A 16,385-nucleotide genomic window follows, 5' to 3' on the forward strand; every position below is an offset into this window, starting at 1 on the left:
ACATATAGAAATTAATTACAATAAAGTTAACAAAATTAACAGTGAAATATTTGTAGAATATCCAAGTCACACTACTTTGACCTATTCCAAAATATACAGAACAGGGGAAAATCAGGGAATCATAAATGGAGCATCCACTAAAGGCTCATCATATAGTTTACCAAAGTGTGTCAAATGTCATGACAGAAATGTAAAACAGCTCAAAAGGAACATTTCACAACACAAGATTACAAAGAATGTATATCTTCAGAGAGGTCAGATTCACAGAGGTCTCTGTGTAGCACAAGGCCAGACCCTGCTGTGGATTGTGCAGGGCCTTCGAGCCTTCAGACAACACTGCATGGAAAATAGTAAAGTTATAAAGTGATAAACAGCTCAGGTGTTCAAGAGGCTGGCTTGGAACTGGAAGGTTGCTTCAATGAACAGTGGGAAAAATCGGGGACTGAAGGAACGGCACTGTTTCCTCACTCAACATGGCTGAGGTGTTGTTGAGCAAGGCACGTAACCTCCTACAGTTTCCGATGCCTGGCTTCCTGTCACACTGTGTGCATATGTGTGATCACTGTCCCTTGACTATGTATCCAAAAATTGCTCACTTGTCTGTGCCTGTGTGGGTTTGTTCCTCACTGCAGATGGGTTAAAGCAGAGTCTCAGTTTCCACAGAAAAAGAAATAAACTCTCAGTTATTCTCCTACACATTTTTCTTGTTGTAGAAGATGTATGGTGTATGTATGGCTCTCATTACAACTGTGTTGGAATAGTGCTCAGAAAATGAACTTGCCGTGTATTTAGGGAATCTCCTCACTGAGTTAGCTGCATGGTTGAAACCGGAGAGCAAGGGCTGAGCTCATTCTGGCTGTTAGATGGAGAAGGGTGGGGGTTGGGGGTGGTAACTTAACAAGATGCCACAACCTCCTCCTGGTCACGAGCTGGAAGAGTACAAACGAGAGCAGAGGGGCAGCTAAGCTGACCATTCCAGGGAGAAGAGAAGAGAAAGAGAAAGTAACAAGCTATGGACATCATGGTTTTCAGTGGTCAGCAGCAGAGGTAGCCCCTAGGTTTAAAGCGGCTTTAGATGGGCTTTGCCAAAATGCACGCGGACGACAGGATGTTGGTTTGTTTCCAAGGTATTTTAAAGGACATATGGCACGCGCTCGCACATTTTGCATGAGGGGAGTGGGTTCCGAGCGCGGCTCGCGCTTGGCTCGACGGCCGCATGTTTGGCATGGAGAATCTGTTCCGGCGCAGGCGACTCCTGAAGACCCTCTTCAGCTTGACGCTCGTGTTCGGCACACTGCTGACCATCCAGAAGTTCACGATGGACCCTGTGCGCTGGAGACCCGTTAAGAGCGCGCCAACGGGCAATGACTTGAGCCGCTTGCACGGGAACACTTCTGCGCCTTCGTGGAACATTACCACGGCAAACTGCAGCGCAGGTGCCTTGAACGTGGGCGCCAAGGAATTACTCAGCAAGCTCGAGCCTCGCTTCCAGCAGTTCGTGAGGCACCGACGCTGTCGGTATTACCCCATGCTGCTGAACCACCCGGAGAAGTGCGCCGAAAAGGACGACATTCACGTGCTTCTGGTGGTAAAGTCCGTGATCGAGGAGCATGAGAGGCGCGAGGCCGTGCGTCGGACGTGGGGAGCGGAGCGTCTTGTGCACGGCAAGCGCGTGAAGACGCTCTTTCTTCTGGGCACTCCGTCCACGGGGAAGGACGCCAAGAACCTGCAGAAGCTGCTGGAGTACGAGGACCGTATCTATGGAGACATCCTGCAATGGGACTTCATGGACACCTTCTTCAATCTCACGCTGAAGGAGGTCAACTTCTTAAGGTGGTTCTACATCTACTGCGCGCACGTGCCCTTCGTCTTCAAAGGGGACGACGACGTGTTCGTCAACACCGAGAACCTGGTGGACCTGACCTTTTTCAGGACCGAGGAGGGCCGCGCGCACCAGCTCTTCGTGGGCGACACCATCTCCAAAGCGGTGCCCATCAGAAACAAGCAGAGCAAGTACTACATCCCCAAGGAGCTGTACAACAAACTTTACCCGCCTTACGTGGGCGGCGGTGGATTCCTCATGTCCTCGCGCATCGCCCTCAAGCTCTTCGCCGCCTCCGAGGGTCTCGAGCTCTTCCCCATAGACGACGTGTTCCTGGGCATGTGCCTGCAGCGGCTGGGGCGCGTGCCCGAGCCGCACCCGGGTTTTAAGACGTTCGGCATCGTGAGGCGCCGCGTGAGCGCAATGAACAGCGACCCGTGCTTCTTTCGCCAGCTCTTGGTGGTGCACAAGCTGAGTGCGCGCGACCTGCTGAACATGTGGCGCGCTGTGCAGGATCAAAAGCTCACATGCGCCAAGAAATACAGCCTCTAGCACGCAGACTGTGGGGGCAAAAGTTTGGGCACTCCCTGCTTAAAGGGAAGGTTGAGCTGATTTGACCGAGACTCAAGCGCCATTCCCCGGAGCGTGCAGCGCAGGGACCCTGCTCCCACCAGGGGTCAGTTCACTTTCCTGAGTTAAAAAAAACGAGATTTGACAACAGTACTGTGAGCTCAGAAGTGTGTGTTTAGGTGTGTGTGTGGGTGTGTGTGGTGGGCAGTTACCTGGAAGAGTGGGACTGGACACTGCTCACTTTGTTCAGTTTTGGTGAAGGCTGTTCTCTGTCCCGCACTCAGCACTCATTGAGCAGGTCTCACGGATAAATGTGCTTTAATAATAAATGAATAATAATATAACCTTTATAAATACAGCATCAATACAATAATAAAATAACAAACAAGTTGATGAACGCAAATAAAATGTTGAAACAAAAAGTTTGGGTGTTATGTAATGTTAATAATTATAAATATATTATGATATTATTATAATATATATTTATATTACTGACCAGGTTATTTATATTCAGTTATATTATTATATGTTTGTTGATATTAATAATAATATTATTACTATTAAACTTCTAGTACTATTTATATTGCTACATAATAATTATGTATTACATTTAGTTGCAGCAGAGGCACTAAATAAATATGAACATAAGATTTTTGTAAGTGATTATAAATACATTCACTATTTAAATACACATTGCTTTTATTAGTCTTTAGTCATTTTTTTTGGTTGACACACTTTATGAACAGCTGAACATGTCAGTGCCAGTGTATTTAAAGACCCAGCTGCTGGTGTGTGGATGTGTATGTGTGTGTGTGTCTATGTTACAGATGCTTCCTAAGTGTGAAGTTGATTTAGAGCAGGAACCAAAGAATCTGCAGCTCTGGAGACAAGTGCTGGAACTGTTTTCCTTTATGTGTTTGTTGCAGAAGAGTGAAGTATTCTAGCTTTGCAGTAACTGACAAACCCAACACTGAACGCCACTTTTCCTTAGGGATGAGCCATGTTTTAGATTTTTAAATCTTTTTTTTAAAAGACGTGGAGTATATTCTCTGATTGGATGAAACTGAATACTGCAGAGTAAAAGATCTGTGTCTGACATAATGGGAAAATAAAATATTTTATTATTGGATGTTGTTCTTGTAATTATATAAACAGATATGGAAAATGTGTCTAGGTGAGTTTAATGCCTGTTGATGCCATAGAAATCAGGCTAGGACTCCAATACAACTTAACAGGCCCTGCTCTCTCTGTGCCAGTAAGATAGCACTCCCTCTCCCCATCACTCAGAATAATGCCATCAAGGTCATCTGTAAAGTAATGTGAGAACTGGTCAGTTTTGAGTGGTCCAGTTGTGTTGTGTTAGCCACAGTTGGAAAAAGATGTAGTGGCTGGCTTAATATGTTATAGGAGGAATAGCTTAGTAGCATTGTGTGAGTAGCAGATTCCTAGCTAAACCAGCAACGATGAAGAAAAAAAAAAAAAATGAAAATTAGGGAGGCGTGGTGGTGTTTGGGGGGGAGGGCAGAGAGCTGTTTATTGCAGACTGAGGCAAGCCAAACTTTTATGAGCATCATTTAATAAGCAAACACGAAAACGAATTATCTTCATAAGTTTGCTCTTTCATCAGTTTGGACTCACAATTAGAAGACTCCATAAACACTGTCATTGGTAAAGACGTTTTCACATTCAACACACCCTCTGACTCTGCATCTGGGGCCCCTACAGCATACAGAAAATTGACACCAGTGTCACACCACGCTTTACTCATTTTATTTACCGAAACATAGAGCTCTATACACAATACAAAAAAAAAAAAAAAATACAGGTACAAATTCACCTCTTGTACATTTCCATTCACCTTCTCCAATGTGTAACACTCACTGACATTCATGATTAAGAATGTGTATCATTTGAAGAGTTCAATTAAAAACTAAAGCATGATATTTGCTTATCTAAGAGAGATATAACAGTAAGACTGGGTTATTATTGGTGTTTGTTGACCTTCAAACAGCTTAGATTAAGGTTGTATGTCAGTATAACCTAAAATATACTGCAAAATGCGTGGGCGCTGTTGAAACCACAGGCAAAATTTGGGGAGGCAGTGAGGCATTGGCTATGTTTAGCAAAGCATGGTGCCATTAACTGGGAAAACAGTGTTTAATGTTGTGTGCTGAAGGACAAAGTATCAGTTTATTAATGTAGTGTATTTTACACTTGACTTGGACACATTTTATTTAATTTAATTATGTAAATTTTATACCCAATACTGTTAGCTGAAATGTTTTGCCCCGCCCCTGGTATAAATCCCAAATTGTGCCTGTGATTGTAACTAAGCAAAATTATAGACTCAATAAAATAAATTATTTATGGTAAACAGGTTTGGACAGTATTTCTCTCACCTTAAACATGTTCAAGCACTTTGGTGTTCGAAGGTTTTTTCTTTAGTTTTATAAAGAAGCCTTTAGCTAAAAGCTAATACGAACTTGAATTGACCTGATGCAGTAATATGCTCCTTTGTTAATCCGTGTAGGCTTTAACACCATCTGCGTGAGCACAGCAGTAATAATGCTGTTCTTTTGCTTCAGTTCTACCAATTGGTAGCAGTAGCAATAGCCTATAGCTGCATTCAGACGTTATATATTGCAAATGGCCCCTTTTCCTTCCACACAACCTGGTTTATTGAATTGGACAATGTTCTTCTTGAGATGAAAGCCAATAAGCATTTCCAATAAAAGTCTGCTCCACTTTGCTACTTCTTCACTCACAAATTGTGTCAATGGTAGATTACTCCTGGTGTATGTGAAGATACTTTTTTTCAAATTTCAGAATCCACACAGGGTGTTCACACGTTGCCTTTTCAAACTCTTGGAAGCCAATGTTTTTACCAAATTTTGTAATGAGAAATGTGCAATTCTAGCCTGTGCAGCACATCTTAAAATGGTTGAAATAGGTGTTCAAACAAGCCTAATTAATGCACTTTATGATTGCATCCAATAAGCAAGTGTCACAGGGTAGTTACAAATTGCTAAATGCGCTGTGTCGCTTCTGGTGTAAAAGGGGACAAATTTGGTCAATGTCTTGGCTTTTTTTCTATTTATTTACTGAGGATCACTGCTTGAAGTAAACTAATAAATACAATATTAGTACCATCTCTGATTTTGGAACAATTAGAAATACTGTTTATCATAAAGAAATCTACAAAAAGAAAGGAAATCCACAAAATTCTATTCCTATATATCATAAATACTTAAGTTGAAAATAAATACTCTAATGATTTAATGTCATTAACTCTATACACAATAAAAAATTAAACTATGTGGTACATATAATTTTCTTCTATATATTCAGAAAAGAACCTAAAGATTTAAGGACTAAATTCTTTCAATCAGACTGGTGCCATGGCTGAGTTCCTTATATGCTTTTGTAATAAAGTATTTTAAGTATAATACTTTTTTATTTGAGTTTATAATAACTAATTGAAGACATGTAACAAAGCATATACAGTATTTAAAGTTTAAAGATCTTAAAACTGCAATTGTTTTCTAATACAAGAGCCAGTGATTTGTGCTTCATAAACCTTTTGAAGTCTTCTTTCAGAAATGCAGCATATTCTATTTCCAGTAATAAAAGAAAATGCTGATATATGGATTTGATGTCAAAGCCTGATGCAGTTATAGCATCTACCTTCAGACATGTTTTTAGCAGTACTGTGTTTGGCAATCACTGTTCACAAGGATGTTTTCTTATGTTCACATATATTATGCATAGGCTATGTATTTGTGTTTGCTCTCACAATCATTCAGGACTTGTTCTGCCTGTGTAATGTATGAACACTGCCTGTTTTCCTTGATTAAGAAAGTCCCAATGAGTAATTTACTTCCTAGGGAAGTATGTATATTTGTACGTTTTCTAATCTAATTTTTTAAAACAGAAAATCAAAAAAGGTACAGAGAAGGGAAATGTACACTAAACAGTTGCAGTCTTGCATTCCAGTTGTGTACCCTGCATTTCTCTGTATAGGTAAAACACATTAAATTGATTATATTTTTTATCTTTCTATGTAATAACCATTTACAAACATTAGTTTGATCTATAATAAGCTTTTTGGTTCTTTGGAAATAAAACGTATCTTTTCTCAAAAACGTATATTTTATGGCTATCATCAGAAAATGTATTTCAGAGATTTTTCTCCAAATTTGGGAACAAGTAAAAAAAAATAAAAAAATCACTCAGGGCCAAGTCTGAGCTGTAGGATGGATATCCTGAAATCCACAGTCACGCCCAGTGCTCAAGTTTATGAATGAAATATGGCATAATTCATTTTGTGTAACTAAAGCTTCTAAAGTCATACCCTATGAAAGTGTAATACCTTATTTCTGAGAGTGTACACTGTTTTAAAAAAAAACAAAACTATAAAAATCACAAAGTGCTTCATTTACATCTCTACAAACACTTAAACAAATACACTCGACAAACAAGTACAAAACCCAAGAATAGTGAATTCAAACAGATTATAAAATATAGCTGACTCTACTGATCACTCAGAAAACAACACAAAAACATAAACACAGTAAACATTATGGAGACTTGAGCTACAGATCAGCATCGTGTGGACACTAATTGATCCAGCTGTCTGTGTCTTGTCTATTACATCTTTAATAAACTTGTGTGTAATATGACCCTTGTCTTGTACATTAATGCAGTAATATTAATAGTAATATTTTTACAAGGTTCAGGACCCATATCACATATTTCATAGTATTTTTCAACCCTGTGTTTATTTGAATTAAACAAGTAGCTTGTTACTCTGTTTATAGATGTATATATGGCCAGTGGAGCTGATAAAATGGACAGTGAATGATAGATAATCCAGTGATTGGTCAGTGTCTATATGACATGGGCCCTTTAAAACAATATTCTTCTTATAATCCCTCCCTCAAATGCCAGTGCCACTAATATCATAAATGGGCAATAAACTAAGCACCTGAGTCTGGGAATAAAGAGACTCTTCAAGAAATATAACCTTAGCAAAGGGAGTTATATGGCTGCAGCCTTTTTACATATCTCATTAAAATGTGTACACTGGAGAATCTTCCTTTTTTATATGTGTAAAGTTTTGCATAAACAAACTACTGTCAATTGCTCTACTGCTGTTTGGTTTATGATTTCTGGCAATATTTGTGTTTGTGTAATGTAGATTCTTCATGTGAGGAACTCTTATGAGTGAAATAAATTCAATACTAAGATAGAGAATAAAATTATAATCTAAAGTAGATTTCAGTGTACTAGAACATGAGTAATATGATACTCTGAGCAAATTAGACCTCAGGCTTGCCCTGGTCTAGGGTTGGTGGTCTTGCCTGGGCTGATGTTGCTGGTCTTTGTGGGTCGTGGCCCAAGTGCAGGGATTCTGCTGCTCCCCATGCTTCCCCCTCTGCCTTTAACAACAGACATCGGTGTTGATTTTGACATGAGTGTGCTGATTGCTTTCCCTGATCAAATCCAAACAGAGCAGAGATAAACAACCATGCAAAACCAAAAATCGCACACACACACTTAAAAAAACAGTTAATTAAATGTATTATGTATTTCAAGTTATTTGTGTTTTATAGGTATTTTAACTCAAGAATCAGATGCTTAAATGATCTCTTTCCAAATATATAGTGAAAAAAGTTGAAGAAAGAAAAACCCTCTCAATCCATTTCTAAACACTTCAAAAGCTTTAATATTGTGGCCAGTCTGTAAAAATACATGAAATAACAACAAGTTCGAGTGCAAACTGCTCATTTAGTCTCTATGCCAAAAGACCAGTGAACCTACACATCTTGTGAGTTCAGTATGTAACACTGATAATAATTAATTAACTGTACATTTATTTGTATCCTGTGGGAATTCATTTGCCATAAAATGCCCTACATTTACCTCTCCATTAAAAAAATAAACTTTAAGCCAAAACCAGAAACCTGGACTCAAGGGCTGGATTGAAATGCCTTGATAAAATAACTTCACTTCACAGTTCTTACTACAATGCAAAACATGACTGGTTCCAATTTTAAAGCTTCTTTCTGCATCTTAGCCAACTTTCTATTTGCCTTTGGTTTGATTAACAGAGCCTGAGTTCCTTTGTGACAACATCTGTTGTGGAAATTGCTGTACAGATGAATGTAAAAATTGTTCAGCTGTTTGCAGTGTGGTGTGCTCTCTAGGGGGTTTATACTGGGCTTGTGCGGGGCATTTCAGGGGCTCGGTGGGGGCCCAGAGAGGGATGAATGGTTCACCTTGTGCATGTGTCTGAGCTCGCTGCAGCGCCACTGTCCTGCGTGTGTTCTCTTTACAGCCCGCACTGCTGTCCATAAGGTGAAACTTCCACCCCTACACACACAAAGTCACTCACTGTTACTTTACAACCAGAGGAATGTATGTATGAGTCTATGTGTTTGTAGTTTATACTCAAACTAGAAAAACTTCTCATGAGGGAGAAATATGGAAGTGATCATTTTCCATGTAATTTGGGTAAAACATATTTGCAAATTCAGTCGAGTGGCCTGTTACTAGCTGTTACTAATTCTATGCACATGTAAAATACCTGTTCTAATGCCATAATTGTTCAATTTTGCCTGCTTCAATTGACATATTTCTTTAAATGAGACCAGGTCTTACATGCATATTAGCAGTTCTTATATAATTTATTTTTATTCCAATTTTCCCTTCCTCAAGCATTCCCTTCCTTCTCTTACATATAATGTCCTCAGAAAATATCCTGTACTAAATAGCAGTAGGAAATAGGAAATGTACTAAATCTATGTAAAACATGTAATACAATTCATTGTTAGATCTGTAGAGATAAAACGAGTGATGTTTATATATACAACAAGAAGAAATATAAACATATTTCAAGCTCACAGCTGACAGTACCTGAATCACATATAAAAAACAGGCACCCGATACACAGTACAAAGCAAAGTTCAGAACTAACCTGCTCATGGGAAAACCCAGTGATGTGGCAAAACTGGTTGTGTTGTGAAAATTCAAGTTTTTTTATACCAAAGAAACCCTTCCCAAGAAAAACACACAGAGCTGTGCCACAAATAGCAGTGTGTATATAATAGGTATCGCAGGCAATTAACAGACCTGGTGTCTAAACAGTGTCATATAATGCAAATCTCATATATATTAGTGTTTATGTCTACCATCTATAGCATATGGTTAGTTACAATAATAATTTATGAGATTTCCCATACTGAATAATAACAAAATGAAATCACATAATGGAAGACAATAAGCAGTTTAACCATTTTATTATGCCAGAAATATATTTAAAAAACACTTTTATCATTTGTTTCATCCATTATTGATTATATAAACTACAAACCTGCATAATCTGTACCTCAAGAGATGTGAGTACATGTGACACTTCGAGGCCATTGGGTCTCTTTGGGCCCTTGAAATCATTCATGTAAGAAAATGTACATTCTTTGATAAATATGAACAAATAAAGCTGGATGGTAATAGGTGGTATAATACAAATTCATAATGTTAAGATTAGGCTGAAAATATGTCTTTAACAATGAAGGAAATCCTGAAAAAACCTAATCAAGTTTTATGATACAAATATTTATAGCCTATATGGCATTCAGTGAACTTCAGAAAACACATGTCATATGACTTAACATGGCTCTTTAAAATACTAAGCAGTTTTATTTTTAGAAGTACACCCTGCAGGTGTCTGTATGTTCTGCTGGTGGGCTGTTTACCTTTGCTTTAAAGGTGACATTCATGATTATAATTAAAAAAAAAAACACTTAAAATGATATATTAAAGTATATAAAAGTAATATTGACTTATTGTGCTGCCTCCAAATTCAGGAGATGGCTAACTTCTTCACAGAAACTGCTACAAAACAACAACCCGAGTTACAAGTGAGTTTCTGTGGGAATTCAAACAGTAAATTTACAGATTTCAAGCTCAGCCACATACAAACAGTCATGTATTTCCTCAAACCGTTCCACCTTAAAACAAAATGAGTTTCTGAAAGTAAACAAACCAGGGAGAACAATGTCTCCCTACAATCGTAGATTCCCCTTTAAGATCTTGCATATAAAATATTTACGAGCTTCTAGGGCAGAAGAGCTGCAAAAAAGCCTTGGGACCTTGAGTGATAACAGACAGAAGCAATACATGAAAATACCAAAAATATACCGAAGCTGAAGTATTTTATGGCTTTTAAAACATTACAGAAGTACAAGTGCTAAAGTTCAGTATCTTGTTTTGTGTTTTTGAAAGAGGACAGACAATCTATACAACTAACTTACAATATTTTTATGGTTTATTCAAGCATTTTGTATGAATAGATAGATAATTACAGCTCTTCAGCAAAAGTTAAGCACACCTGTTTGGTCAATGGGAGAGCACTGTGTAACCACAGCTTTCTCAGGTCCTGTAATTAGAGAGCTCAGATACAATGCAGCAGAGAATATTGAACAGACTGGGTGCCAGATGGTAGGTGGTAGTTCAAAAACTACACACTATAGTGCACAAATTCAGCGACCCTCAATTTCCAGACAAAATTATCCAGAGTGTGTCCAGTCTTTTTCTGGAGACATTATTTAAAGGTGATAAATGGAAAAGAAAAAGTCCAATGTGAATTTCCAAAACTGTAGTTTAAAAAAATATTTAACCTATAGAGACCTATTGCGACTCCTAACATCCATGTAAAATAGATTAAAAAAAAACCCTGTCCCAATCAGATAAACAATACTGATCAAAGAGCATTGTGAGGCTTACCTCTTCTCCTGGAGGGAAGTTCTCGTGACACAAAGGACAGTGGTTACTGTTCCCATCAGAAGGAATAACTGATCAAACAAAAAAAAATTAAAATACTCAAACCTTCTCTCAAACTTATAATAATAATAATAATAATAATAATAAATTCATGTTAGTAGAACAAAGGAAAATGAGTTGCCATATATATCCACTACTCTTTTCAGTAGTCCTTATGGGCCCAGGTAAAATTTACTGAAGATCAAATCTATTTCTGTATAACCTGTATGTGCAATCTTTATCTAGGACATTAACAATGATTTCCAAATAAACTCTGGTTTCACATCTATACATTTTCCAGACTTGCTTATAATTTCTGTGCTATTAAACTTGCACGCCTAAAAAAGAATTTAAATAATGCAGGTACTGGGGTGTGACTGTGATTTATGTCAGTTTGTAAAACACATTTTTATCTATTACATTATAGGCATTTTAGAAATCCTGAGCAGTCACATTTTTTGAACTGAGAAAGGTGTGGGAAAACTAGGATATATGTTGCTAGCCCAGCTACTTTTTTCTGTGGCCATTGAAGAACAAGGTGAAAAGGGGTGAACAAAGTATGCAGTGCGGTGGACTACAGTCTGTAACTGTAGAACTGCAACATTCTCCTGTATGGTCTATAAAGGTGAAAAAATGCACAGTGAGTGTAGAAGCAAGATGGTTATAATGTTATGGCTAATCAGTGTAGTTTGTGAGTCTTGTTTCAGACAGTGAAAGATATGAGATATGAGAGATATGTTCAGGGTTAATGGGATCAATTTTCTATTGTGTAGACCAGTGGTAGAACAACTGGTGGTATGTGAAGCAGTAAGAGGTGGTATGCCAGATGACCTAGAAAATGTACTATTAATAAGGAATTAATTAATAAATAAAAATTGAATGTTTTCATGAGTAAATTACACAATGTTTCACACTTTTAATAATAATGCTTTATTAACATTTTTTGTGTTAAAAAAATAAAATAAAAATACAACATGGGATATGCATTCACCATTATGTCTATAAGGGAAGGTGGCAGGGTATCAGGACAAATGTCCCCCTTGTTTTTTCCAGGGAGGGAAAGCAATGTCCGGTGCAAAATCCATGTAAAGAAAGCCCACAATTTCAGAGGTTTACTGGACGTAATCAAAGGCTAGAGACAGACGTGAACTATTTGGACTTTATTACAAATTACAGACCAGAGAAAAACAATTTGGGATCAAGCCGAAGAAATACTCCAGAGGAATAAATAAATAATTAAGATAATAAATAATTATTGTTCAAAACAAATAAATAAATATATAAACTGCATAAAAATGTCTATAAACTAGAGATGTTTATAGATTATATTACTAAATATGGTGGTCATTTTTGCTGTTTCTCAAGTGAATTTGGGCTGACATTCTACTGATGTCGGGGTTAGATATGATTGTTTTACAGCTTACAAGCTTTGTTTTAATTGGCTGAGCTGGCTGTTACTGTATGTTTATGGAATTAACTGAATAAAAAAATAAAGACTTTCATAGTACTTTATATTTTGTTCTCTTAATTTGTTTTAAGAACTCATGTAGCTGGTAGCTTAGCTAAAATTAGCTTCACTAACACTGCTTAGTCCTCAGTCCTAGATCAGCTTTTGTGTGGTTTGTGTATGAATTTGAAAGAAAACTCACAGTTACAGATGGTACTCTGGGTGTGCTGTGGCAGGTACTCTGTGATGATGGCTTCTGAACATCGAGAACACTGGACAAAATCTGCTCTATGCTCACATTCTGAGAGAAGGTGCTCAGTTAGGCTGGAAATCTCAACCACCTAACACAGATATACACACAAAGAAAACACAAATGGTGAACAAATGGTCTTATGTGCAATGCACACAGCTTATAACTATAGTTCTCCACTAAAGAAGTCCAGTCAGACAAGACTCAAGGCTAAACTCACTGGTCAGATTTAACCTTATGCAGCTGAATGAATTATGAATAAGGGTCAATCTTACCATCCTATTTATACCATCTTATTTAACTGGGGTTAAAACTGTCAGGTGCCAAATTGTGGATTTCTGTGCCAGGCTTTAGGAAACATTAGAAAATAATGCATCCTAAGGTCAAAAGTGAGAACCCAGCATTGTGTAGAGGGCAGCATAAGGAGAGAGAAGTATGTGAGATATCTGAGAAAGGTCAATACAGTTCTTAGGGTGAATGTTCCACTAGACTGGAATGCTGTTAAAGCAAACATAGTGACAGTTGACCTCTCTAAAGTGAGCTGTCAAACTGGAGAACCAGGGAAACGTGAGAGTGGGAAACAAAGAGGCAGTTCCTCAGTTTCCACAGCCTGAAACCTTATCAATTAGTATGTCAGCCTTGACTATCCACTAGCTTATGACGTATCCACTAGGTTTAGGACTATCACGTACTATTTCTCTGCACTATTAGACCTTTATACTTAAGTGTTTTGCAGTATATCTCTGTTCATTTAGTCTGCTGGGTTAGGTGAGTCAGAGGCTACAGCGTGAATTTACTTGAAGTAATATGGCCAAAAACACAAAGACCTGTTTAAAGTCTTAGGTTTATTACTTTGTTTTGACTTAAGCAATAGGGTTAATGTAGCTGACAAGCAAAAGCAAATTGTGACTATTAGAGCCAGACATTCAATGCATAAGCCTGGTTAAAAATGGGGAAAAAAAAAAAACACCTGTAAAATAATGCTTATTTCTGCTTATGTTCCTAAGGGATTCAAGTTGCACATTAGTTCTAAAGACCATTCACCTAAACGTGGTTTGTCACATTTAGAATTAACAGAGAGATATTACATTAAAATAAAATAAAATCCGTATCGTACTTGACACACATGGAGCTGCTGGTGTTTTGTGACTGAAGCAAATTCCTGCTACTGCCACTTTTTCCAGCATTGTTGAGATAAATTCAGTATAAATGTTTCAGAAGCCAAAATATTTTGGCTGATCAAAAACAACTGACAACTATAATTTTCAAATGTCCTCTGGACTACTGATATCTAGACTTACTTCAGTTTAAATGTCATGAAAATGACATTTTTAAAATTGAGTGTGCTGCAGTCTACTGTGATTCTCCAAATAACTTTAAGTGCAGTACATCAAACTGGGAGGCACAAACATACCTGTCTACAGTAGAGGCAACGACATAGCATTGGACAGTGTTTCCAGTAATGTAGGTCCAAGCCCTCTTCTGTAAATGACTTGTCTTTCTCTCCACAGAATATACATAGACTGCAATACAAAATGGTTTTAGAGCATACAGTGGACACACGATCCTTAACAAACACTAGAAGTATAACAGTACTTGAAGAAGAAAAGAAAAACTTTGCCTTGAAGCTACATAAAAGATAGATTCCTATAGTGTTTATATACATACTCGAAACACAATTAAACCACAGTTATCTAACAGGTGCTTACTTGTCTAAGTAATTTGCTACTGCTGATTGGCTCCCTTTGACTGCATCACCAGAGATGGAATGTGTTCCCTTTTTAACACCTACAAAGAAAGAAAGAAAGAAAGAAAGGCATTATATAGCATAAATTAATCTCTAAAAACAGGTGTCATTTTTGTATGAATGCACAAAACAAATAACAGAAACACACACCTTGTTTAGCTGTTTTTTCTGGAGACTTGTTTTTTTCCTTCCCTTTCTCCTTCATAAACAATAAGAGTTCATGTTATTCACACATTATCATATTAATAATTATAAATACATTAGACAAGTATTAAAAAAACACATTCATAAATGTCAATATCAGTACAGCAACTTATCTGTCTTTGAAATGTTTATGGCCAGCTGCAATGTATTTTATAGGGACATTTACTAATAACAAATGGTATTCAGTAAGCTTTAAGTAATATTAAATAATATTAAGTTAAGGCTTTGTAACATCAAGATTACCATTAAGATGTAGAGCAAGCATTACATTAAATATTCTTTCTACCAGAATGATTAGAGCATTGTAGATATATCAAACATGAAAATACAGCATCTAATACAGTGGCACTTTCACGCGACTGTTATTTAGTTTGTGTAAGTGTGCTTATGGGCTTTTCATTATTAGAAATGAGAGAAAATGATGATGTAAATTTCTCCAGAAGAATATGACATCATGGCTGGCAGAACATACACTAATCTCCTTCAGAACAGCCAGCTGCTCTTGAAGACTCCTGATCTCCTCTTTCTCTCTCTCTCCTTCCTTCTGCATGTCTTCTCTCTTCAGCACAGAAATAGAAAGAATGAAAGAAATAATATATAAAAATCATTTAAAAAAAGAGACAAATTAAGAAAAAGACAGAAAGCAAAGAAAAAAATAAGGAAAGAACAGAGACATAAAAGTGAAAGAAAAAAAGAAGTAGGAAAGTCGATTTTGAGTCAGTTACACCGCACCAGTACCGAGGCCAGAATGGCATTCCAGGAGTAAAAGCTGGAATGGAACAGAACCCAATTCAGATTTTAAAACTTAAGTAAATGTTTAGCTTTGATTAAAAATAGCATATAGATATTTATACATTTTCTGAGGAATAAGGAATTTGACAAAAATCCAAAAAAGTCCACCCCAATTGTAAGTGTAATTCCATATTCAATATTATAATGACACAATAAAAGTAGGGTTTCCCTAGTACAACTTGGCCTTTTCCACCCCTGAGCATCTGTCACATTTGCGACCCTGTGTTAATCTGAGCTAGACTGATGCTGGGTTTGGTAGTGTGTTAGTTGTCATGAGTGTAAATTTACCTGAGTATCTGGAAATCTTCCATCTATCTTGGCGAAAGAGTCAAAGAGATTTTTGTAGAGGACGCTTTTCCGCACACTGGCATCCTCAGACGGCAGGTAGCCAAGTACAGCTTTGCCATGGTGACGGTACATTACCTGCACAGTTCTTACAGCCAGTTCTCGCACTGATGCGGCACTATGCTCTAATGCACCTGCAAGAAACTACACAAATGCACACACACACACACACACAGCAATCTTAAAATTCTTTACAAATGTTGGTCTGTGTACATTTGAATACGAACACATATTCTATTCTATTTTACACATTTCTAAATATGGCTAATTCAGAATAATAATAATAATAATAATAATATATATATATATATATATATATATAAAAACTGTTTTGAAAGTGTATTCTGGAATTATTAACAGGTTTAAATGCTCAGTCTATAGTTTTACA

At 37.3% G+C, this 16,385-nt stretch overlaps 2 protein-coding genes across 2 annotated transcripts in view; one reads left to right on the plus strand and one right to left on the minus strand.

Annotated features, from left to right (window-relative positions):
* The first annotated feature begins 823 nt into the window (after window positions 1-823).
* Window positions 824-2,870, plus strand: b3gnt7l (UDP-GlcNAc:betaGal beta-1,3-N-acetylglucosaminyltransferase 7, like). The gene has a single exon (XM_066643665.1). It carries the CDS (start codon window positions 1,217-1,219, stop codon window positions 2,372-2,374), a length of 1,158 nt encoding a protein of 385 aa, XP_066499762.1. The 5' UTR covers window positions 824-1,216; the 3' UTR covers window positions 2,375-2,870.
* A 1,614-nt stretch (window positions 2,871-4,484) lies between these two features.
* Window positions 4,485-16,385, minus strand: part of cep104 (centrosomal protein 104) — a 30,646-nt gene continuing 18,745 nt past the window's right edge. The window contains exons 14-22 of the mRNA XM_066643664.1: window positions 15,941-16,141; window positions 15,333-15,419; window positions 14,807-14,855; window positions 14,619-14,697; window positions 14,324-14,432; window positions 12,862-13,000; window positions 11,177-11,244; window positions 8,671-8,764; window positions 4,485-7,884 (exon numbers count right to left, since the gene is read on the minus strand). Of these exons, the coding sequence (XP_066499761.1) occupies window positions 7,718-7,884; window positions 8,671-8,764; window positions 11,177-11,244; window positions 12,862-13,000; window positions 14,324-14,432; window positions 14,619-14,697; window positions 14,807-14,855; window positions 15,333-15,419; window positions 15,941-16,141 (993 nt within the window). The 3' untranslated portion in view covers window positions 4,485-7,717. The remainder of the gene's footprint in view (window positions 7,885-8,670; window positions 8,765-11,176; window positions 11,245-12,861; window positions 13,001-14,323; window positions 14,433-14,618; window positions 14,698-14,806; window positions 14,856-15,332; window positions 15,420-15,940; window positions 16,142-16,385) is intronic.

This window comes from Hoplias malabaricus, chromosome 14, assembly GCF_029633855.1.
Source record: "Hoplias malabaricus isolate fHopMal1 chromosome 14, fHopMal1.hap1, whole genome shotgun sequence".
Lineage (NCBI taxonomy): Eukaryota > Metazoa > Chordata > Actinopteri > Characiformes > Erythrinidae > Hoplias > Hoplias malabaricus.

Excerpts from the sequence above, each read along its gene's own strand:
- b3gnt7l (XM_066643665.1), top strand. The coding sequence starts at position 1,217 with ATGTTTGGCATGGAGAATCTGTTCCGGCGCAGGCGACTCCTGAAGACC.